Source organism: Cricetulus griseus, assembly GCF_003668045.3.
Source record: "Cricetulus griseus strain 17A/GY chromosome 1 unlocalized genomic scaffold, alternate assembly CriGri-PICRH-1.0 chr1_1, whole genome shotgun sequence".
Taxonomy (NCBI): Eukaryota; Metazoa; Chordata; class Mammalia; order Rodentia; family Cricetidae; genus Cricetulus; species Cricetulus griseus.
In genome coordinates, this window is record NW_023276807.1 from 102,713,780 (window position 1) to 102,737,041 (window position 23,262).

Consider the following 23,262-nt stretch of genomic DNA (forward strand, 5'->3'; position numbering starts at 1 on the left):
AGGCAGTCCCCAAACTACAACGCCTGATGCAGCCGCCCAAAAGGCCAAGGGAAATGCGACAGCCCGACTAAAGCGAAAAGGAACTGGCGGCCCCCGACGGCCTTACAGGAGGCTGGCGCTGTGGCTGCCTGGTCTCTGATTGGTTGCGTCTTCGCGGGCCCGAGGAGTATTGGCGGGAGATTGGGCAGTGCGCGCCACTGCCACTCAAAGTAGGTAGGCGTGGCCGCGCCGCTGTTGCGGGCAGGAACACGGAAGGGACAGTCCCTACCCGCCTCCACAATACTCCGGGAGCGCCAGCCTATAGTTTAAACCCGTATGAGAGATTCCTTAGTAGCCAGCACACTTAGTGTGGCCTCTTTTCTCCCTCCAAGGCTGTCTGCCCGGTTTCTGGTGATATCCTCTCTGCTTGAGTCCCTAGCACAAGGGCCAGACCTCTGCAGACCCCATCTGTCGTGGTCGCAGTTGGTATGGGCAACCATGACACTACCTTAAAGGTGGATCGGGCCCAAAGCAGCGCGATTGGAGCAGGAGCTCTTAGTAACTATATAGAGCCCATCGAAGGACGCCGTGACCAATCATCCGAAAACCCTAAACACGGACACTACTTTTTTTTTCGAGACAGGGTTTCTCTGTGTAGCTTTGTAGACCAGGCTAGCCGCATGCCTCTGCCTCCTAAGTGCTGGGACTAAAGGCCTGGGCCACCACTGCCTGGCTTTCTGACAGTAACTTCTAATAGGGCTTTCTGGTCTACCGCCATACTCATCTCACAACATCCCCCAGCCACTACCCCAAGTGTTGAAAAAGTTTGGTTTTTACTACCAGGTAAACAAAATAAAGTACATCACTTGGAAAGTAACACTTTATTAAATACTGTGTCATTTTGTAACATTTACATTTCTCTTTATAAAATTAACTCCTCTGTGGTTAAAAAAATAACCACAAACCATTTGGCCTCTGCTAGGCAACCCTTGAAACTGGCTGACTCCTGGCCGTACTTCAAGGACAGGCAGAACTGGGCTTGCTCTGCTAGCAAATCCCTGGGGTTAGGTATTGGCTGGGTAAGGGGCTGGCTTGGTCTGTCACTACTGCTTGAAACGGCTAAATGTAGGTGCTTCAGGGCCACAAGTTGGAGAGGTCCTCCCTCCAGCAGCTACTTGTATCAGAGATGGCAACCTCTTCCCCCTCCCATCTGTACCATATATAAATGAATAGTATGCCCAACAGAACCTTAACCACTGAAGTACCCTTCCTGATCCAAGGAACCCACAAGAGCCCTAGCTAAGCCTGTACTGCAGCCCTGGCAGATTTCTTTCTGGATAGTGCTGTAGTTCTCTGGTCCTTAGCTCCCTAAAAGCCCTCCCTAGGGCCGGGAGTGTGAGATCTTGGTCTCCCCTGGACTAACGAAGCAAGAGAAGACGCCAAAAGCACTGTGGGCCCTCTAAAGCTTAAGCAACCCTCATGTGTAACTTGGGAGAGCACTCTAGCCTGGTCCTAGGTTGCTGCCCCTGCCTCCGTACCTAGAAGTGATCCCTTAGCTGGCTGTAGCCAGCAGGATACCCTAGAAAAAGGACTTCACACTAGAGTGGCACCCCAGTGACCCTCTGAAGTGTCAGCCTCCACCCAACACCACAGACCCTGCCTTGGACATATAGGTCTGGCTTGTAACTGTCAATGTTCTGAGGGGCACATATGATCTGTAATAGAATTAAGGCAAACTGGCCAAATGAAAGCTCTTGGGCCAAACTCCAACATCTTGGGGCTTTGGAACATTCTATGTAAATTATCAGCCCCACCTGGAGGTAACTAGGAAGAGAGGATGCTGAAGGTACAGGTAGGGTATTTCCATGAGAATTTCTTCTAAATCAAAATCCTCAATCAACCAGACTCAAGACAGAGACTGGCTGCAGATAAGTGTATGTTTTGAGTAGAACCTTTTGTCAAGGTCAAGGAGCTTTAGCCACCCCTCATCAGTGGCTAGTGGAGACAAAGACTATGTTGCGATGCTCAGCGTACACAACATACATCCAAGATACAGAAGCGGGCACGGCAAGTGGGACAGGGCACACGGCTAGCCAGCCAAGTGTCAGGGCGCTGGGGATCCTGACGGCTGGCAAACCACTTGCCCATGCAAGTGAGACACCACATGGGACGGCAATAACACTGCTGGCATTCGCCCACCGCTGGCTCCTGGCAGGTCTTCACCAGCTTCACACTGGCCTGTGTCTGCATGCAGCCTGTACAGGCCTCAAGCTCCTACAGAGAGGTAGTTGGAACAAAAGGGGTCACAAAAAGGCCTACAAGGTGGTCCTGGGAGGAAGGAGGGGTACCCCCCACACTTGGGCCAGCCCCCACCTGGTTGCTGGGCACTGAATAGGCTGGGTTGACCTCCACTAGGGAGGCAAATGTTTCTAGGAAGAGGTCACCCAGGCTCTGGCGAATAACCACATTGGCTGCACTTCGGATTGGGGCGTGGAGCTTCTCACATAGTTCGCCATATTCCGCTGAGTTCAGCCTGGAAGAGGCATGGCTTGATGAGCTGAGCCAATCTGCCCTTGAGTCCACAACCTAAAGCCACCCAGAACCAAAAGCAGGCAAGGCCAGGGAAAACAGGTAAAGCAGTCACTAAAGATGGTCCTAAAGGCAGAGTATACAGACTCAGTGGTCACTCATTCCCAATAGAGAGGATAGGAAGAGCCTGGAGCTGAGGTACCACCAATCTTCATTCCTAGGCTACCTCAAGAAGTTGTTCAATGATAGAACAGAAGGAGCAACAAAAAGAAAGCAGAAGGCAAGAGGGACTCTGAAGGAAAACAACACTAAAGTAGTCAATTGACTAATGTCAGATAGGCCCCAGAAGTACCCAGTCCTCCCCCACCCTCAGCATCTCCTAAGAGGTGTATGAAGTGCCCTCCAAAACCACCACACACTTACCGAATATCAAAGGGCTGCATAGCAGGGTTAGTGCTCGCCACACGTATGGTAAGAAGCTGCACAGGTAGATTTGAGTCTGGTGAGAGATCGTGCTGCCGAGACTCTGTCACAGTCAAGTGAACATCCTGTTGCTGAGCCACATGCACACGGTATGTTGTCACTTTCATTACCCATGTGTCTGTCACAATCACTCTAGCACCAGGTGCCCCAGTAGCAAACTTGTCAATCCGCCGGAACTCCGTATTGATGGAAGAGGCAACTGCTTGCCAACCTGACTGTGGAAGGGCATAGAGGGCCAGGGTTTGGGCCAGTGGGTGTCGGGTCCATTTGTTCCAGGACCAGTAGTAGATCAGGGTAGAGGAGACAAGGGGAAGGGTCACAGCCAGGAGAAGGAACAGCTGCCAGGCCTGTGAGGCATGACCAGGGGAGTAGAGCTGCTTTTCTGAAGCTGCAAAGCACATGCCCATGTAGTAGCCTGCAGAAGAAAAGACATCTCAGGACAAGTCCAGGCTGCTGGGTGTTATCTTCCTCCCATGGTGGCCCATTTGAAGATCACCTGTGCTTGGGGGAAGAGAGGAGCTACTTCCTTTTTACTGCTAACCCTGAGCCTTGCCCTGGCACCTAGGGCATGGTTAGCTCCCAGAACACACTGCCCTTACTCTTGCACCTCCACAGCAGGCCTGCCTCAGCCCTTAGTCACAGCAGTGGTAGCACATACTACAGGAAAATGGTTTCAATTTACTACTATAATTTCATAGAAATGGCCAAGTAGGGGAAAAAACCCAAAAGTTTCTGGGTGGTGGTGGCACATGCCTTTAGTCCTAGCACTAGGGAGGCAGAGGCAAACCCTGTCTGGAAAACATGCCCCCCCCAAAATAAACAAAACAAAAGGAAACACAGTGACTGCATAGAACTGACCACTGGTCTACCTGAGGCAGTTCACTGGGATACATCCTGGTCTCTCAATTTTGCCTCCTCTGAGGAGGCAGATCCAACATAGCCATCTCAGAGCCAGGACACTGGATAAGAAAGTAAGGAAGCCCTCAATGATAGGGCATGTTATAAGAACAAAAGAACCAGTTTTAGGGCCCTGTTGGCCCAACATGAAAAAACTCTCAAAATGAATTATAAAGTAGATGGTAAAGTACTGTTTAGACAGTCTCCGATCTGCAAAAACCAATAGTAAATGTTTACTTTTTAGCCAACTCATTACATGTCAAAATAACTTGTTATGGTTATGGCCTGACTGGTCTCCATATAACCTCTATGAGTGACTTGTACTTACTAACTTTGGGTTCCTTGTTCAGGCATGGGAGAGCCTATGAAATGAGCATAGCTAGGGGGCATCCAAAAACCAGCCTTTGTCCAGGAGTCCTGCCTCAGAGCCCCATCTTCTTTTTTTGGGTGTTTTTGTTTTGTTTCTTTCCCGAGACAGGGTTTCTCTGTGGCTTTGGAGACTGTCCAGGAACTAGGTCTTGTAGACCAGGCTGGTCTCGAATTCTCAGAGATCCACCTGCCTCTGCCTCCCGAGTGCTGGGATTAAAGGCGTGAGCTACCACTGCCCTGCTCGAGCCCCATCTTCTTAATCTGCCTTATAGGGCACTAGGTTCTCGAGCCAAAAAACTACATAGCCATGCCAGCTCCATCTCCAGTTCTCCAATGGAGTCTCCTCAACCCACCTTCCTATCAAAACAGGCCTGAGTGCTTCCTTCCTTCTTTCTTTCTTTCTTTCTTTCTTTCTTTCTTTCTTCCTTTCTTCCTTTTTTGTTTGTTTTTCGAGACAGGGTTTCTCTTTGTAGCTTTGGAACCTGTCCTGGCACTCACTCTATAGACCAGGCTGGCCTCGAACTCACAGAGATCCACCTGCCTCTGCCTCCTGAGTGTTGGCATTAAAGGTGTGCCACCAACACCCAGCTGCCTGAGTGCTTCTATAACCACACCTGCCTCCACCTCCCTGGATCTTAGGCGGCTGCATCCTCACCCCAATCATCCCTGAGCTACAAATATGGCAGGCTATCAGACGTCTGTTCTCCCAGAGCTGGCTTTCCGTGTCTCTGTGTCTTCCAGAGGTCTCCTTTATCTGGTCCCTAGGCTCCAATCACTGCTCTATCCCAGCAGTTCCCCAGTGCATCCTCCAAACCGCTGACAGATGAACCTTTCAGAGGTTCCACTAGCACATGGGGCACCACATACCACTCTCCCTTGGACAGCACCACAAATCTAGCCTGGCAAAGAAGACTGTATCAACGTACCCAACCTTGAACGTCTTCATCTCTGACTGCTGTTTCCACACCCCTTTCCCGGGTAGCCCTCCGACTCCCGTTGTAATGAGTCAAGCTAACAGGAGCCCTTCCTATAAATCGCCCAACATCGCAAACAAGGCTGAACGATTCTGCACTCTAGCCACAGTGATGTCAGACTGGAGTCCGGCCCCGCCCGAGCATCACTCAAAGGTCAGCGTCTGGGCCACTGCCTCCCAACTGGGGAAAGCATTGGGTGCCCTAGAGCGCTCAGCTTACAGACTGTACCACAGGGACCCCGCTCGCTTGCATCTGCACCGACCGGCTTCTGCGCCTGTATGGGGAGCCTCCTCACTCTTGGAGTCTCCAAGCGCCCTGTTCAGCGCTCACCATCGGCCCGCGCACAGGAACTCACCCAACGGCAGCAGTGAATGGCTTAGGAGCGTGGCGGAAGTGCGACGAAGGTGGTAGGGCACGAAAGCGGCGTCCTCGCTGCCCAGCCAGCCTGACAGCAGGTTCTGCACGGTGAGACCGGCCGAGTAAAACTCGTTGGGCGTGAACACGAAGCACATTGCGAACACCAAGTAGGCCAGCGTAAAGGTCACCTCAGGGCTGTCCATCGCGACGAGGCTCACCGCGCCGGGAAGACACGGGGGCGTTCAGTCCTGGACAGTTGGTAGGTTGTCGCAGACACCGCAAAACCGCCCGCGAAGCACTCTGGGAGACTGAGTAACTCCGGTCTAGGGACCCGCAAAGCATTCTAGGAGAGGGAGTACCGCCTTCTGCTGCCCGCAGGGCACTGTGGGAAACCATTCACCATCAGGTGACCCAAAGAGAACTCTGGGAGACAGAGTCTCGTGAGGCCGCCTGGGGCACTCTGGGAGGAGTCTCGGAACCTCGCGCCGACCCACAAGTTGTGAGCCACCCAGAGGTCCCCTCATGGGTACAGCCTTTCCATTACAAGCAGCTCGGGTTCCATATAACAGCTGAGATTGTCGAAGAGATGGTGGACCCTACACTAACAGGCTACCGACTAGCTGACTTGGCCTGCCATGCAAGCCTACCGTACCCAAACGCCCCGACACTCCTTCCCGTGCCCTCAGCCCCGGAAGCGGAACTGCTTGCGCGTGAAGGGCGGGACCAGTACCGCCTACTATTGGCCGTCAGCGGTTGTGGCGTTCTCCTGCCGCGCGCTGATTGGCCGCGGAACGTCAACTCTCGGTATTTGAATCTGAGGCGGGCTCAGCGGACTACAGTCACGAACTGCGAAAGCGAGTTTGTTGGGATTCCTACGTCTCGGGTTTCCCCAGCTCGAATTCCCAGCGTAGAGCAAGCAGGGGCGGCTCTTGCGGTGGGCGACGGCGCGGGCCAAGGGCCCGTCAGCAGTAGGCAGGTAAACGGCGACTTCCCATTTCCTGCGGGCGAGTGGTGGGGATCGGCCCGTGCTGGGTTGCGACTCCTTCCATCCTCAGCTTCGCTCTCTCCCTTTGCTGAGGGCCCACTCCTGGCTCAAGGGTGCTCTTTTCTGGGATAACGGATGTACCAAGTCTCCTAGGCAGGACTGGCGCTCGCGGACTGCATTTCGGGTTGGGCCGTGCAGGCCGGCCTGCCAGTGATCTCGGTCTGACCCAGCTGGTGTCCTCCAAAGAGGCCGCGCGTGGCGTATTTATCTCCCCAGGCTCCTGTTCTTGTCGAGTGTGTCGTGTATGAGACACGCGTCTCGGAGCCAGAACATCCTTTGCCCCAGGTCTCTTTCTTCCACCTTTTCTGAAAAACTGTTCTATCTGTTGTCTGTCGTCTGAACACATTGTCCCAGGGACAGTTTCTTGTTCCTAGGCTAGTGCATCTCAGTCGTCCTTCTATACAGCCTGGCCACAATCAGAGTACGTGACTTCAGTTGGAGACGCTTTCTTCTCAACTACTCATGGTCCTGTCAGATGGATTTTCTTCTTTACAGCACCCTTCTCTAAACAGGGTCCTTCGGGGCCAAGTCCTTTTTCCTCAGGATGACTTCATGCCTATACCTGTAGTATTTGATTCAGAAATGTTATTATCAGTCACGAGCTCTTGATTTTACACACCTGCCAACTGACTGCCGCAGGTCAGAGTTCCTTCATTCTCCTCCCACTCCCCATACTCCACCTGTGTCACCTCTCATAGGCACCTGGACTCCATGCTTAATCTCAAAGGTAAGCACAACAGCACAGCAACACCAAAAGCTTGTGTATGCTCCCTCTCCCCCATCACAGTCACTCCTGCACCAAGAGGACAGCAGAGCCCAAGCCTGACTTGTCATTCAGTAACATGCTTGCCAAACAAGCATGAGGATCTGACTTCAGGCCCTCAGAACCCACCTAAAAATTGAGTGGCATGCCTGTAATCCTTTTTTGTTGTTTGTTTTTTTGGCCGGGGTGGGGCGGGGGAGTGTCGAGACAGGGTTTCTCTGTGGTTTTGGAGGCTGTCCTGGAGCTAGGTCTTGTAGACCAGGCTGGTCTTGAAACTCACAGAGATCCGCTTGCCTCTGCCTCCCGAATGCTTGGATTAAAGGCATACACTACCACCGCCCGGCTCCTGCCTGTAACCCTAGCACTAGGCAGGCAGACTGGAGGATCCCTGAAACTCACTTGCTAGATAGTCTTGCTGAATCAGTGAGCTCCAGGTTCAGTTAAAGATTCCAATATGGTGGAAAGCAATTGAAGAAAACACCTCATGTCAACCTTCGACCTCCCATTCACATGCACCCCTCTCCTGGGGGGGGGGGGCACCACAAAATCCCTTCCTAAGCAGAAGCAGGACCAGCTGTTCTTCCATCTTCTTGCCTTTAAGACTTCATCTAAGGCCATACATACCATTCCAATGCCCTTTCCCTGTGCTTTCTGATAATCCTTTTTTTTTTTTTTTAAGGCCAAAAATCCTAAACATTGCTCTTGATTTCTCCTTACCCCATATCCTGTGTACTTGGCTGAGCAACCTAGTCTACCTTTCTTTGGCTATAAGAACCTCTGGTTCTGTCCTTTTCTCCCCTCCTGGGCTCCTAAAGCAGAGTCAAAAGCAGCCTCTCTCCCCAATACCTCTCCTTGCTCTTCAACCAGAAAGCTCCTAAGGGGCTCACCCCCAAGAACCCATGGCCCCCTGCCTTTGCTTCCCAAGTGCTGAGATTAAAGGCATGCATGTGCCACTACTGCCCACCTTCTTTGGGTTTTTTGTTTGTTTGTTTTGGAGGGTTTTGTTGTTTTACTTTGTTTTGTTTTGTTTTCGAGACAGGGTTTCTCTGTGTAGCTTTGGAGCCTATCCTGGCACTCCCTCTGGAGACCAGGCTGGCCTCAAACTCACAGAGATCCACCTGCCTCTGCCTCCTGAGTGCTGGGACTAAAGGCATACGCCACCAATGCCCGGCTTGTTTTACTTTTTCAAGATAGGGTTTCTCTGTAGCTTTGGAGCTTGTCCTAGAACTCACTCTGTAGACCAGGCTGGCCTTGAACTCAGAGATCCTCCTGCCTCTGCTTCCCAAGTGCTAGGATTAAAGGCGAGTGCCACTACCCAGCTCTTTGGTTTTCTTAAAACCAGGATTACATCCCCTAGCTCTTGCCCTGTAATACATTAATTAAAATCATTCTATAAACACCTGGTTTTTTTCTTTCTCAACCTGAACCCTATTAGCAATTGGCTCAGGAGGTGGCAATATACCTAATACAATACAAGGGACTCTGAGGCTTTCTCTGGCAGATGACACCTACATGAAGTACTAATTATACCTGTGAAGGGTACTAGCTTTACTTATTCAGGAAGAGGTATCTCTTTGATGTATTTGTGGGGCATTTCTGTACATAGGCTGCAGCATCATTGATTTCCTAATGACTAAAATATATTCTGTTTGTTTGTTTGTTTTTTTCCAGAATGAGCCTGCATATCTTAAATGAGGAAAATGTCCCCAGTGAAAAGAGTTCAGAAAACTCAAACTTCCTGTTTTCACAACTGGAACTTACCGGAAGATCCTCTGTTCTTCGTCCATCACAGAAAGAAAACATACCACCCAAGAACCAGGCTAAAGCTGCAAAGGTAAGTGTGGACTGTAATGTATGTACTCATCAGGTGCTCTGGGATTGGCTTTCTGAGACCCTTAAGCTGTAGCACTTGGGTTTGTTTGTGAGGGCTTGTATCATGGAGCATGTACACTCTCCTCACCTTTCACTAGGTGACTTTTCATACACCTCTTCGGGATCCACAGACACACAGGATCTTAAGTCCTAATATGACCAGCAAACTTGAGACTCCTTTTGCTCTGGATGACAATATTGGACTAGAAAACAATCACTGCGTCTGCTTACAAAAGGAGAAGTAAGTGTTGATTCCATTTAATGTCCTGCAATTCTGTCCTCTCTGGGGGTTGTTGCAAAAGCCTTCAGTCCTGTCATAGCTGGACTATTTTTTTTTCTCTGATCACTGCCCTTAAGTGCAGAATCTGGCACAGTTGTTAGTGGAGAGTTAATCATCAGATAATTGGACTGTTTTAATTCCATACTTCACTCTTTTGCTGTGCCCCTGCCATCCAGTCTTTATTTTTTTTTAACTTGGTAGAATGACTAGATGTCATTTCCAGAAAAAATTACCTATAGTTTCCTTCCTGTTGAATTCTGTTCATCTCTCCCTTCTGCTTGAAATCAGTGCTTGCCTTCCCACACTCAACACTTGGAGAGAGCAGATAGAACTCAAATGTATAGGCTGGGCGTTGGTGGCACATGCCTTTAGTTCCAGCACTCAGGAGGCAGAGGCAGGTGAATCTCTGTGAGTTTGAGGCCAGCCTGGTCTCCAGAGGGGAGTGCCAGGATAGGCTCCAAAGCAACACAGAGAAACCCTGTCTCGAAAAACCAAAAAAAGAGAAGAACTTGTATGTATAGAAATTATCATATGATCAATTATTTGGAGCTTGGGAAATGACTCCCTTGGTACTATTTGCTACACAAGCATGAGAACCTGAGTTTAGTCTTCAGTATCTGCATTTTAAAAAGCCTAGAATATGGGCTAGAGCAATGTCTCACCATTTAAGAGCACTAGCTACTCTTACTGAGGTCCTGAGTTCAATTCCCAGCAACCACATGGTGACTCACAACCATCTGATGCCCTCTTCTGGTGTTCTCAAAGACAGATCTTCATGTCCATAAAGTACATAAATAAATCTTAAAAAAATAACAACAAAAACCCAGAACTATACACCTTTAATTCCAGCCCTAGTGAGGTGGACATTGGAGAACCTGGGACTTTCTGGCCAAATCATTGACCTCCAAGATGTAAAGTGCAGAGTGGTTGAGAAAGATATAACAGGTGTTGACTTCTGGCTGCTTAGACACACATATGTATATATGTACATATACCACACATCACACATGCACAGTGTGCACATGCATCCACATATCTTTGTGTAAACATCCACAAAAGAGGAATAAGAACAGATGTGGCCTCAAAAAAAAAAAAAAAAAAATGTGGCTAGGGTCTGGAGAGATCACTCAGAGGTTAAGAGCACTGACTGCTCTTCCAGAGGTCCTGAGTTCAATTCCCAGCAACCACATGGTGTCTCACAACCATCCATTATGAGATCTGGTGCCCTCTTCTGGTGTGCAGATATACATGGAAGCAGAATGTTGTATACATAATAAATAAAATCTAAGGTGGAAAAAAAAGATGTGGCTAAAAGGATGGAGAGAGGCTTCATCCCTAGGTACATTAGGCATTTCCCTGGCAGAAATCCTACTGAAATGGCAAGCAGATACTAAGACTGTGCCTAGAAAGGAGGGCCTTGGAATTATTACTTGACCAATCTGGTACCAAGAACACATCTTTATCCAGAGCAGGAAGGGTCTCTGGTATGATTTTGTTCTATTTTTACTGATTCCACTGTTTGAAACATAAACATAGAAAAGCATGAGGAATAAAACCTCATTCCTGTGCTCTTAACTTTAATGTCACGACATTTCTCAGCTCTGTGCTGTCTCTGTATTTTCAAAGCACATCTAAATCTGTCGTTCTTTTTAGGTGTCCTTGTTAATTTACAATTTCATTTTGTATTTTTCTGAAATTCAGTCAGATGAGATTAGTTGAACAACTATTGGCATAGAACAACTTTAGAAACACAGAGCAAACAGTTGCCACTTGGTTGCTATGAATCTAGCCTACTTTGAGGCCAAGGAAGTTCTTGTCTCCCACTATACAGCCAAGAGGGCAGCTCTGAGTAGTACCTGTTATGAGTGTCACTGGTTAGCTTATCCTTGGTGACCTAGGCATACATGTGCCATATTGCCATTCATTATTTTAAGGTATTCATCTGCATACTAAAGACAGAACGATGGCCAGGTGGTAGCTCATGGAGCTTGTTTGGTGGAAGGTGGGGGAATGACCAGAGTGGTTAGCTAGGTATTTGATTCTTCAGGGATTATCTTCTAGTATGGCCGAGGTCCCAACCTAGGAGGTGATGTAGCAGTCTCTCAGTTCTTACCTTATGAAAGAATGGGTCTAATCAAGAGAGTTATAGGCAGTTTATGTAGAAGTTCATTTAGTATAGAACCAATTCAGTTAGTAAAGCTAAGCAAAACACTCCAGACCTGATTTATGAGGCTTCAGCCCTGCCCCAGGATTGTAGGCACCCTTGAGCCAGCAGCAGGCACCCAGATTCCTTTCTATTTGTGTTCATTAGTTCTAAGAACTCCATCCCAACTGACCCTCTTTAGGCAGATGAGGCCACAGACCCAAGTCTTCAAGAAGAAGCCATTGGCCAAATGGTCATCCATTCAAGTCATGACTCCATAAGCCTAGAATTTGACTTCTCTGATGATACCACCAACACAAAGGTGTCTTCACCAAGGAGACTGGCAGAGAAAACTGGCCTCCAGCCTCTCCTGAAGAAATCAGAGGCCAGCCAGGAGCAGGCCCCCAAAGAAGCAGAAGAAACAGATGGGACAAAAGAGAGAGATGAATGTCCCCAGCCTGCTTCTTGGGGCTCTTACCACCTTAACTGGGAAAAATTGGATGACCCAAACTTCAACCTATTTGGAGGTGACTCCAAGTGTAATGGCAAAAAGACTAAGCTTCCACAAAGTCCCAAGAGAAGGTTGGCCTTGCCTGTGGCTAAGCAGCTGAGTGCTGGGCCTACAGATAAGGAGAACTCTCCAAGCCAGTAAGTAGGAAAGGGGAACATCCTGTCAAGAGCAGCTTTTTTGTTTTTTGTTTTTCAAGACATGGTTTCTCTGTGGCTTTGGAGCCTATCCTGGCACTCACTCTGTAGATCAGGCAGGCCTCGAACTCACAGAGATTTGCCTGCTTCTGCCTCCCGAGTGTTGAGATTAAAGGTGTGCGCCAATGTCTGGCCAGGAGCAGCTTCTTACTGGTGTGTGTAATCTAGGGCCTACATCCAAAGATAGCACTTCTTTTTTATAGTTTTGGGGTGTTTTTTGTTTGTTTTTCTGTTCTTTGTTGTTTTGCCTGCATGTATATCTGTGTGAGGGTGTCAGAAGTCCTGGAACTGGGGTCATAGACAATTGTTAATTGCCATGTGGGTACTGAACCCATGTCCTCTGGAAGAGCAGCCAGTGCACTTAATCCCAATGCTACCTCTTTATGTACCAGGATAGTGCTTCCCTTCCATAGTCTCAAGACAAACAGGTTTTAGCTGTGTCCAAAACTAGAGTGACACAGCTTCATAGTCCCTGTCCCAAGACCTTGAGAGAGGTGCTCCAGTGTTGTCTTACTTGAAGCACATCAGCACATGTACAGCTTAACTAACAATCAATGCAGGTAGTTCACCTCTAACCCTAGCATTGTAGCTGAGAAAGTTAGATCAAGAGTTTGAAGCCAGACTTGTCTATGTGGTAAGACCATCTCTCTACCAAAAAAAAAAAAAAAAAGGAAAAAGCATAGTCAGGTGAGAGAAAGCCGGTTGGTACCACAGCAAGCCCCTGTCCTTAGGTATTCCAGGAGGCAGCTATGACATGAAATTAGGTGCTAACGTGCCAGCCGCCAAGTAGTCTGTTACCTCCAGAGAAACCCATAACTTGCATGTATCTTTTAGCATGAGCTTCTCAAGTGAACCAACAACATAAGAGGGAGGTAAATAATAGTTTAATGCCAGAGCAGGGAACATGAGGAAGATCCAGCTCTGATGTCTCTGTCTCTCCAGTCAGCTGCCTTTAGCCCCAATGGATGATACACCTGTCGTTCAGATAGCAGCCGAGATCCTAAGAGCAGAAGGTGAGGTTCAGGTATGTATGTGTGCACATTTGATTTCAGCACTTGGGAGGCAGAGGCAGGCAGATCTCTGAGCTCTAGGCCAGCCTAGTCTACAGAGTGAGTTGAATTCTAGGACAGCAAGGGCTACAGAGTAAGATCCTGTTTCAAAACAAAAATAACATGACAGATGAGGCCACCAGCAATCTTCTGGTGACAGGGTGGGATACAGCATTATTATTTCCCCTCCCCTAGAGCTGCCTCCCCATCTGGGTTTAAGGAGAATGAGTAAGGCAGTGCCCCTCACCAAGGACCTCACTGTACAAGGTGATGCTGACTTTCTCTCTAGGAGGTAGTCTTGAATTCCTCAAGCACTTCAGCTTCTACAAGTTTTCTGGACAATGTGCCGGTGGCACCTCCTGTTGGGCCAGTGCTGGAGCCTTCTCATCAGGGACCAGAGCCTATCATGGATGGTGACCTCGCCCCTCCTGTTGGGCCAGTGCTGGAGCCTGCTCATCAGGGACCAGAGCCTATCATGGATGGTGATCTCGCCCCTCCTGTTGGGCCAGTGCTGGAGCCTGCTCATCAGGGACCAGTGCCTATCATGGATGGTGACCTCGCCCCTCCTGTTGGGCCAGTGCTGGAGCCTTCTCATCAGAGACCAGAGCCTATCATGGATGGTGACCTCGCCCCTCCTGTTGGGCCAGTGCTGGAGCCTGCTCATCAGGGACCATTGCCTATCATGGATGGTGACCTCGCCCCTCCTGTTGGGCCAGTGCTGGAGCCTGCTCATCAGGGACCAGTGCCTGTCATGGATGGTGACCTCGCCCCTCCTGTTGGGCCAGTGCTGGAGCCTGCTCATCAGGGACCAGAGCCTATGATGGATGGTGACCTCGCCCCTCTTAGTGAGCCAGTGCTGGAGCCTGCTCATCAGGGACCAGGTCCTATATTAGATCTAGAGAAAGAGAATTTCAGAGACCCAGCAGAAGGTATGTGGCCCCAATATTTCACCATCAATTTTCCGTAAAATCTCTGTGGACACTTACATTCCTGCAGGTTGTAGGTAGTTATTCCAAAGGCTGTGTTCTGGCTAATTCATATACAAACTTTTGGTCCTTAAAAAGATGAGGTATCACTCCAGGCAGTGGTGGTGCACTCCTTTAATCAAAGCATTCAGGAGTCAGAGGCAGGCAGATCTGTGAGTTCCAGAACAGCCAAGGCTAGACAGAGAAACCCTGTCTGGAAAAACCAGAGGAGGTAAAAAGGAGATGAGATACTGTCTTAGGGTTACTATCTATTGCTGTGATGCTATACCTACCATGACCAGCCAGGCAGTGGTGGCACGTACCTTTTAATCCTAGCACTCAGGAGGCAGAGGCAGCAGAGAGTTCTGTGAATTCAAGGCCAGCTTTGTCTACAAAGAAAGTTCCAGAGTAACCCTAATCTCAAAAAACAAACAAAAAGAGCACTTAATACTTTTCTTAGAGAGGACCTGGGTTTGGGTCCTAGCACCCACATGTTAGCTCACAATCACCTGAAATGCTAGTTCCAGAGTGTCCAATGCCCTCTTCTGACCCCCACAGGCTCCTTTTTGCATGTTATTTACATAGCTTCACCCAGGCAAACAAACATACATACAATAAATAAAATTAATTTAAAAGAAAAATTTTGTGGTGGCATATGCCTCTAATCCCAGCACCTGGGAGGCAGAGGCAAGTGGATCTCTAAGTTTGAGGACAGCCTGGTCTACAGAACGAGTTCCAGGACAACCAGGGCTATACAGAAAAACCCTGTCTCAAAAAGACCAAGAAAAGGGCTGGAGAGATGGCTCAGAGGTTAAGAGTACAGACTGCTATTCCATAGGTCCTGAGTTCAATTCCCAGCAACCACATGGTGGCTCACAACCACCTTGAATGGGATCTGGTGCCCTCTTCTGGTGTGCAGATATACACGGAAGCAGAATGTTGTATCCGTAATAAATAAATAAAATCTTTAAAAAAAAAGACTCAAGAAAAGAAAACAAAAAATTTCAAGGTCCTCTTTAACTACATAGGAAGTTCAAGGCCAGCCTGGACTATCTCCAGAAAGAAAAGGTAACAGTTGGGACACTCCAAAGGTTCCACATCACCACATTCGATCAACTTTAGATAGATTTTTTTTTTAAGATTTTATTTATTATGTATACAACATTCTGCTTCCATGTATATCTGCACACCAGATCTCATAATGGATGGTTGTGAGCCACCATGCGGTTGCTGGGAATTGAACTCAGGACCTCTGGAAGAGCAATCAGTGCTCTTAACCTCTGAGCCATCTCTCCATCCCCTAGATAGAATTTTTTTAAGTGTCTATTGAATATGAAGGAGAAGAGAAAGGATTCCTCTCCCTGCACAAAACTGGGGACTTGATTGGGGCTTTCTTCATAGAAGCAGGGAAGCTGCTAGTTAGACTTCTGGGAACAGTATCTGAATTTATTTCAAAGAACAGTGATCCTGCTGGGCGCTGGTGGTGCACACCTTTAATCCCAGCACTCAGGAGGCAGAGGCAGGCAGATCTCTGAGTTCAAGGCCAGCCTGGTCTACAAAGTGAGTTCCAGGACAGCCAGAGCTGTTACACAGAGAAACCCTAAGTCATACACACACACACACCCCACACCCCAAATGAAAGAACAGTGATCCCACTCTGTCATGTACTTGGGTATGCAGCCCTCAAGGCCTGCAGCTTCCAAAGTAAATGACTACTATTATTCACTGTTTCAGTTCTAGGTACTTGTGCTGAAGTGGATTATCTGGAACAGTTTGGAACTTCCTCGGTAGGTACTTAGCTCTTGATGGCAGCCTCAACTGAAATGTATAACCCAATCAGCCTAAGCCATTTATCCTTGGTGCCTGGAGCATCCTGCAGTTCCTGTGTAGTTTCGGTCATGTCTGAGTCTAGAGCCCTTGTCTTGTGCCCCCCCCCCACTCCCAGATAATCCTGGACTCAATCAGGTTGTGTTGTGGTCTCCCTAGCCCCCTTTGCTCAACAAGATCACCCTGGCTCCTGGGGCTATATCTGTTAAAGCAATGGTGAATCTTGCTTATTTTCCTTGTCCCGTCTTTCCAACTCTCAGTTTAAGGAGTCAGCCTGGAGGAAGCAGTCTTTGTATTTGAAATTTGATCCCCTCCTGAAAGAGAGTCCACTGCGGCCAATGCCAGTGGTTCCGGTGACAAATAGGTATGTCCCTCCTTTGAAGATGTTAGCATGAGCCAGGCAGACTAATGGCTGTTACTAAGTATACTCACTGATTCAAAATTTCTAGAAAAGGGCTAACAACTAGAATTAGTAATGGTGGCTGACAAACAGGATATGTATCAGGTAGTCCATGTTTTAGTTAGGAACTTGCCATGTTCTCTGCACACAGGCCACCTAATAGACACAAGCATTAAATACACAATAATATGTTACCAAACTGAGTCAGGTCAGATAGCAATTTTTATGAGTGGAATTCTAGTTCCACAGTCATGCCTGTTCTTTCACAAATCACCTATGACAACTTGTACTATAAAAGCAGATCTGAATAGTTGTGACAGAAGCCATAGGGCCTTCAAATCTGACATTTATGGGAAAAATCCAGGCTAGGGTCTACTACTTTGGAAGAAAATGTAATCAAGTAATAGTGAGAATTACTTGCTAAATCTCACACAAGACCCTTGAAAACCAGAGAAGAGTTGATGTCTCTTAACTAGGCTAGGTATTCACCTTGTGCACTCTGAAGGCACCACAGTAAGGTATCTACCACACTTGCACAGCTTGCTCTGAGCAAAGCGTGGCTCACAGGGACAGTGAGTAGACAGGTGGGAGAAGGGGGACATGAGCCAGTAACTGCCAGGCCCAGTTCTACATTCTGGATTCTTAGCCTTTGTTTGATTTTAGACAAGATCGAAACACAAAGCTTGTTAAGACAATGACTTTTATTCCCTATTCAATACTCAGAGCTTGAGATGATCTTGCTGCCTGTTTGGTTTCAGTATACAGGATGCGGATGAGGCTGGCTTGGGAAACCCAATGGAAGCCAAGCTTGTGGACTTAGATTTCTTGGGAACTCTGGATGATCCTGTAAGTACTTTAGCATCATTGGAGCAATTTTTGTGGTCTAAAGTGATGAATGAGATCTTAAGGCCCATGTTTTACCCCCACAGGTGTCAGGCCCACCCTTGTGTGTCCTTGAGCCAAGAGGTCTCCTTCCTGCTGAGCCTATTGTAGATATACTACAGTACGGCCAGAAAGACCTGGACGCATTGGTGAGAACAAGATGGTGGCTGTGTTGTAAAAAATTGGAGGCTGTTTTGGAGGAATAGCTGAGAGCTAGGTACAGGTTATTATAAGTGCAGTTTGTACTCTGACCAGATACAGACTGTCTACAGGGATTTCCTTCATACTTCTGTCTCAGCGATCAAGGAACAGCACGAGGACAGGCCTGAGGGTTCCACACTGAGCTTGGGCCTGTGGTGCCTACTTATGTACAGCCAAGTGGGGTTGTGGTGCCCCCTTGTGGCTAATTGGTTAACACTGAGAAATACTTCCTGCTGGGCTACCACAGCAAGTTGCCCTCATGAGCATGGCCCAACTTCTTGGCTTCATGAATGGAGTTCCCATAACAGTGGCATGGCTTCAGAGACCTTGGGTGTGAATGAAACAGTCCCTGGTGAGAAAGGCACCCCACAGACCTGTGATTGTGGTCCACCTGCCAACCCAGTATATGGCTTTTGTAGGTAAATGCAACAAAACAGGAGAACTTGGAGCTGAGAAGCAAGTATGAGGACCTCAACACGAAGTACTTGGAGATGGGGTAAGACTACAGGCACCAATGCTGACCTAGGTCTACTTGCATGAAGAGCCACAGATACTTATCTTCTCTCCTTCTATAGGAAGATAGTGGATGGGTTTGAGAAGATCGCGTACAAATCAATGGGTGAGTGTTCTGAGGTAACGATATACTGTCCATTTCTTCTAACCTGTGCTCTAGAACCACTAAGGGTGAGGGTTAATGAAGGGAGGAGATAACCACGTGAGTGACATTCACTGAATAGCTGGTGGCCAAAGCTCTAATGAGGGACAGATGTCATGAAACTTGTCATACTATGCCCTGTCCTGCCTTACCCTCCCCAGAAATAACTGAAAATATCTGAGTGGAAACCTGGGTGTCCTTGTAAGGATCTATCAATGGCCAAGATAGGTCTTCCTGCTCTTCTTCCCCCAAGACGGATAAAGCACATGACATATGTCCTTACATGAACCTTAAGTTGACCGCACTGTCGCTTGCCTCTTCCAGTCTTGGCTGTTGTTACTGAAGTATCTCACTGCTATGTCCTGGGCCAAGCTCCTCATGAAGCTGACATGGAAGAAGCAGCTGTGTTCTAGGCCTATGAAGGGGGAAGGGTACTTAATGTGTTATGGGACAGTTAGTGTCCATAGCTGCTGCACCCTGCTCCTGGCTACCCATCTCTCCTGCTACTCTGTCTCACCCTTTGTTTTGGGGCTGTTTCTGGCATCCAGTGTAGTAGTTGCGTCCTAATCCCAGATACTTAACTTTTTAAAGAGGAGGCTGAGAAACAGAAGGAACTCGCAGAAGACAAAATCAAAAAGGTCCTAAAAGAGAGAGACCAACTTACTGCAGACCTGAACTCCATGGAAAAGTCCTTCTCTGACCTTTTCAAGAGGTTTGAGAAGCAAAAAGAAGTGATTGAAGGCTATCGAAAGGTGCGTTGTATCCCTTTGGTCCTCCTTTAACAGGGCATAGCCCATAAGAGTGGGAATCATGAGCTGTGTTATGTGTGCCTGGGTCTTTGACTACTTTTCATTGGCACCAGACCATGTGATGTCCTATCAACAAGACAAGCTGTACCCAATAGATTCTGGTAGAGGAGCACAGCCAGGTTTGTGAAGCATAGGTTTTATTTAGAGTCTGTAAGCATGGAGCCTCAGAGGAGACTGGAGGTTTCTCCATTCAGTGTTAGTATGCCTGGCATACATGAGGCCCTTGGTCAATCTCCAGCAACACCACAACACACACACACACACACTCACACACACACACACACACACACACACACACACACACAAAACCTTGCAAGAAAAGAAAAGGCAAACTGATAGGGCTGGAGAGATGGCTCAGCGGTTAAGAGCACTCACTGGCTGTTCTTCCAGGGGTCCTGAGTTCAATCCCCAGCAACCACATGGTGGCCCCACAACCATCTATAATGAGATCTAGTGCCTTCTTCTGGTATGCAGACATACATGCAGGAATGTATACATAATAAATAAATCTCTTTAAAAAAAAAAAAAAGAAAAGGCAAACTGAGCTGGGTGGTGGTGGTTCACACCTTTAATCCCAGTTCTGGGGCAGCTGAGGCAGGCAGATTTCTGAATTCGAGGCCATCCTGGTCTACAGAGTGTGTTCTTAGGGCTACACAGAGAAACCCTTTCTCAAAAACAAGAAGAAAAGGTCAGATGGTGAGCAAACTGGACTTTCCCTTTGGTGTCTGTGGATACAATAAGTCATTTTGGAGCCAGCTACTGAGCTCTGGTACCTCTTGCTACATGACCCACAGTAATCAACTTTTCACTGTGAGTATGAGAGGCCCAAAGAGTGCTGTGGGGAGTAAGACTGCATATATTCCTCATGATTGTGCTGCCGATAGCCCACAGTGTGCAGTGGTTCTACTCATGACTTGCACTCTTAGGCAGGAAATGGTACCTGATACTACAAGACCCCCCGGGTCCCAGAGATAGAAGTCCAGAAATGGTACCTTGAAGGTGGGCTAGACATAAATGTACATCAAGAAGGTTTTCCTAAAGGGAAAATGCAAAGTTCTGTGTCACTAATGTCCCCAAAAGCTTTAAGTGTCCACAGTCTGCACCTGACTCTGGGACTCCCCATAGCCATGGAGAGGTTCTGGCTCTGATGGAACGGTGCACCATTAGTGTTTCCTATCTGCTCATTCTCAAGAATGAAGATTCACTGAAGAAATGTGTTGAGGAATACATAGTGAAGATTGAAAAGGAAGGCCAGAGGTACCAGGCACTGAAGGCCCATGCCGAAGAAAAGCTCAAGCTGTGAGTACCAGATACCCATCCTGGGAGGGAGGGCTAGCTAGCTTATTGCTGGGCCAGGCCTAGTCTGTTTCTCTGTTTCTTTCCCTCAAGAGCAAATGAGGAGATTGCCCAAGTACGTAGCAAGGCTCAAGCAGAGGCGCTAGCTTTGCAGGCAAGCCTGAGGAAGGCACAAATGCAAATCCATTCACTGGAGAAGACTGTGGAACACAAGGTAGGGCACAGGAACCTCAGGTCCTGCTCTGGAGTTGACAAAGGGTCATTTTTTTTTTTTTTTTTTTTTTTTTTTTAATTACATCTCTACTGGCCTTTTCTTTAAGGAAGTCCAGAGCCAGCCTTTTTCTATTTTAGTCTCCTTTCCTACTTAAGAGTGGGACCTTCCTAGTCAGTTGCCACTTCCTCTGAGACCCTACAGAAACTAACCTTATCTTTTCTCCTTCAGACTAAAGAAATTGATGAGCTGACCCGGATCTGTGATGACCTCATCTCTAAGGTGGAGAAGATCTGACTGCAGCCAGCCATCACCAACCCTCTGTCTGCCCATTTCTGTGTTTGTCTGATTTGTCTCTTGTGTGGTCTTTAACCCCTATTCATTTCTAAGTTACATTTGAAGACTAAAGTTTCTTAATTTCAAACTCAAAGTCAACCCAGGTCCTGTTATTTATAGTAAGCTCACTTACCTGTTTTTCCAGGTAATTCAGCTTGTTTGAAAGTGTCTTTTCTGCAGGTTTGTTTTGTTTTGGTTTTTGAAGACAGGGTTTCTGGTTTCTTTTCTTTTTTTTTTTTTTTTGGTTTTTTGAGACAGGGTTTCTCTGTGTAGCTTTGGAGCCTATCCTGGTGCTCAATCTGTAGACCAGGCTGGCCTCGAACTCACAGAGATCCGCCTGCCTCTGCCTCCCGAGTGCTGGGATTAAAGGCCTGCACCACCAACCCCCAACTTTTCTGTGGTTCTTACATAACAGTGGTTCTCAAACTTCTAATGCTGCAACCTTTTAATATAGTTCCTTATGCTGAGAGTTCCACAGCTTAATTCTCAGGTTGCAGGAGACTGCACCACACTTGGCATAGCTTGACTCAAGCCCTCCACAGTGACACACTTCCTCCAAGGCCACACCTACTCCAAGAAGGCCATACCTCCTAATAGCCACTCCCCATGGGCCATGCATTCAAACACATGAGTCTATGGGGCCATTCCTATTCAAACCACCACACACCCTATTCCAGAGACCTTGGGACTATATAGATCAAAAGCCAAATAGACCCAAATTTCTACATCAAACCAAAAGCTAAACAGACAGGGCTTGATGAGTTTTCTGCTGACCTAGCACAAGGGTATAGAGGTACCTACATCAGTGGCTGCTAAGGCAAACAGACTAGAGTACAGACTTCTTCCATGGAGCAAGGAGCCCAAACAGACTTCTCTGAAAAAGAAGTGCTGTGGTTTCCAGCTTTCCACCATTCTGCAGATAATGAAAGGAAGCTGTGGACTGTGGTACACCAGGACAGACACTTAAAAGCTCAGTGTCTAAAGCTAAGGATAAGTAGACCATCTCAAGTCAGGCAGCAAATTGGAGTTAGCATCTCAAAAGACAGCCCATTAACAGTGGTGGTGCAGGCCTTTAATCCCAGCACTCAGGAGGCAGAGGCAGGCCGATCTCTGTGAGTTCGAGACCAGCCTAATCTACAAGAGCTAGTTCCAGGACAGCCTCTAAAGCCACAGAGAAACCCTGTCTCGAAAAACAAAAGTCCCCATTGTATGCTATTCTGGCCCTGTAGTACAGGAGTGGGGCTAGGCGCATGTGTGTCAAGGAGGACTTCTGGTCAGGCCCAGGAGTTCTGAACAGGCCCGGTTGTGATCTAGTCAGCCCCCAGAACCATCAAGCAGGCTGAGGAGATCTGTATGTGTGGGTAGGACTGAGAATCAGTACTGCTCCTGTACTCCCAGAAGAGTTGCTGTAGAGGCTAAAACACAGCATACAGGGACAGATACCCAGGCCTGTGGCTAAACCTGAGGTCCCACCCAGCAAGAGACCCGGGCCAAGGTCCCAGCTACTCCTGAAGTAAGTACCCCCTCAACCAGGACTTGCTGTGGAAACTGCCTGCTAGTCTTCAGCTGGCGGTCCCCAGGTAGCTACCACCAAGAGTGAAAGCCAGTCATGGGCTAGAAGAATCCAGGTGAGCTACCATAGAGATAAATGGGGGCCTTTTTGGAGAACAGACTCAGAAGCCCAGGAGCCCAGGCTTCCCAGGAGGCCTCTGTTGAAGCTATTTGGAAGATAGTGTCTTGCTAAGGCAGAAAGCCAGTAGAGCTAGATTAGGCATTAGTGGGACAGGTACCTAAACAGTTTTGTGGGGCCAGCTATCCTTGGGCTTTGGGCCTCTCTCCTCAACCCAAGTCTCCCAAATGCACTACCATGTTCTTGCAGATCTATGGGACCTCCTGACTATCTCTTAGAACCATCCACCCACAACAGCCCTACACAGATAAAGATGGGGCAAGCAAGCACACTTTGACCTAAGGGGCTCTTTGATTATTATTATTACTATTATATTTTTATTTATTTTACATTCCAACCACAGTTTCACCTTCTCTCTTCCCCTTGACTTAGGGGGTTCTTAACTGTTGAGCATGACAGAGCCTGCCAGGCTCACTTCACAAACAAGGGTGTTGAGGCCCAGAGAAACAGGGCACTTAGTAGCCAGATGTAGGACATGGCAGCACTTCTCTCACCTTGGTTTAAGGGTCCAGCAGGGCCTGAAGCCTTGGAGCTGACCAGATACC

The 23,262-nt window shown here is 48.0% G+C and overlaps 2 protein-coding genes across 6 annotated transcripts; one reads left to right on the top strand and one right to left on the bottom strand.

Annotated features, from left to right (window-relative positions):
- Positions 1-841: 841 nt before the first annotated feature.
- On the bottom strand, positions 842-5,820 carry Tmem129 (transmembrane protein 129, E3 ubiquitin ligase). 2 transcript variants are annotated; one of them, XM_027387207.2, is made up of 4 exons: positions 5,587-5,820; positions 2,932-3,406; positions 2,353-2,512; positions 842-2,253 (listed from the first exon to the last, which is right to left on the bottom strand). In XM_027387207.2, the coding sequence occupies exons 1-4, from the start codon at positions 5,789-5,791 to the stop codon at positions 2,005-2,007; spliced, it is 1,089 nt and encodes a 362-aa protein (XP_027243008.1). In that variant the 5' UTR covers positions 5,792-5,820; the 3' UTR covers positions 842-2,004. The 2 variants fall into 2 exon arrangements, with proteins under 2 accessions (XP_027243008.1, XP_027243009.1); XM_027387208.2 differs by lacking the exon at positions 5,587-5,820 and adding an exon at positions 5,494-5,514.
- Positions 5,821-6,410: 590 nt separating this feature from the next.
- Tacc3 (transforming acidic coiled-coil containing protein 3) lies at positions 6,411-21,121 on the top strand. 4 transcript variants are annotated; one of them, XM_027387205.2, is made up of 15 exons: positions 6,411-6,564; positions 9,068-9,230; positions 9,367-9,509; positions 13,339-13,420; positions 13,735-14,374; positions 16,145-16,197; positions 16,498-16,601; positions 17,396-17,483; positions 17,567-17,668; positions 18,140-18,216; positions 18,296-18,339; positions 18,967-19,127; positions 20,377-20,483; positions 20,574-20,694; positions 20,923-21,121. In XM_027387205.2, exons 2-15 carry the CDS (start codon positions 9,069-9,071, stop codon positions 20,986-20,988), a joined length of 1,950 nt encoding a protein of 649 aa, XP_027243006.1. In that variant the 5' UTR covers positions 6,411-6,564; position 9,068; the 3' UTR covers positions 20,989-21,121. The 4 variants fall into 4 exon arrangements, with proteins under 4 accessions (XP_027243006.1, XP_027243007.1, XP_035307964.1 ...); XM_027387206.2 differs by lacking the exon at positions 6,411-6,564 and adding an exon at positions 7,067-7,360; XM_035452073.1 differs by lacking the exons at positions 6,411-6,564; positions 9,068-9,230 and adding an exon at positions 11,894-12,339 and having other exon boundaries at positions 9,371-9,509; positions 13,735-13,858; positions 14,066-14,374.
- The last annotated feature ends 2,141 nt before the right edge of the window (positions 21,122-23,262 follow it).

What these genes read in the sequence shown, in the direction of transcription:
- Tacc3 (XM_027387204.2), top strand. Translation starts at nt 11,942, where the DNA reads ATGGTCATCCATTCAAGTCATGACTCCATAAGCCTAGAATTTGACTTC. An exon ending in GATCGCGTACAAATCAATGG is followed by an intron (nt 18,340 to 18,966) that starts GTGAGTGTTCTG and finishes AACTTTTTAAAG; the next exon opens with AGGAGGCTGAGAAACAGAAG. An exon ending in TGATTGAAGGCTATCGAAAG is followed by an intron (nt 19,128 to 20,376) that starts GTGCGTTGTATC and finishes CTCATTCTCAAG; the next exon opens with AATGAAGATTCACTGAAGAA.
- Tmem129 (XM_027387207.2), bottom strand. Translation starts at nt 5,791, where the DNA reads ATGGACAGCCCTGAGGTGACCTTTACGCTGGCCTACTTGGTGTTCGCA. An exon ending in CCATTCACTGCTGCCGTTGG is followed by an intron (nt 3,407 to 5,586) that starts GTGAGTTCCTGT and finishes TTTCTTCTGCAG; the next exon opens with GCTACTACATGGGCATGTGC. An exon ending in ATTCAGTGCCCAGCAACCAG is followed by an intron (nt 2,254 to 2,352) that starts GTGGGGGCTGGC and finishes ACCTCTCTGTAG; the next exon opens with GAGCTTGAGGCCTGTACAGG.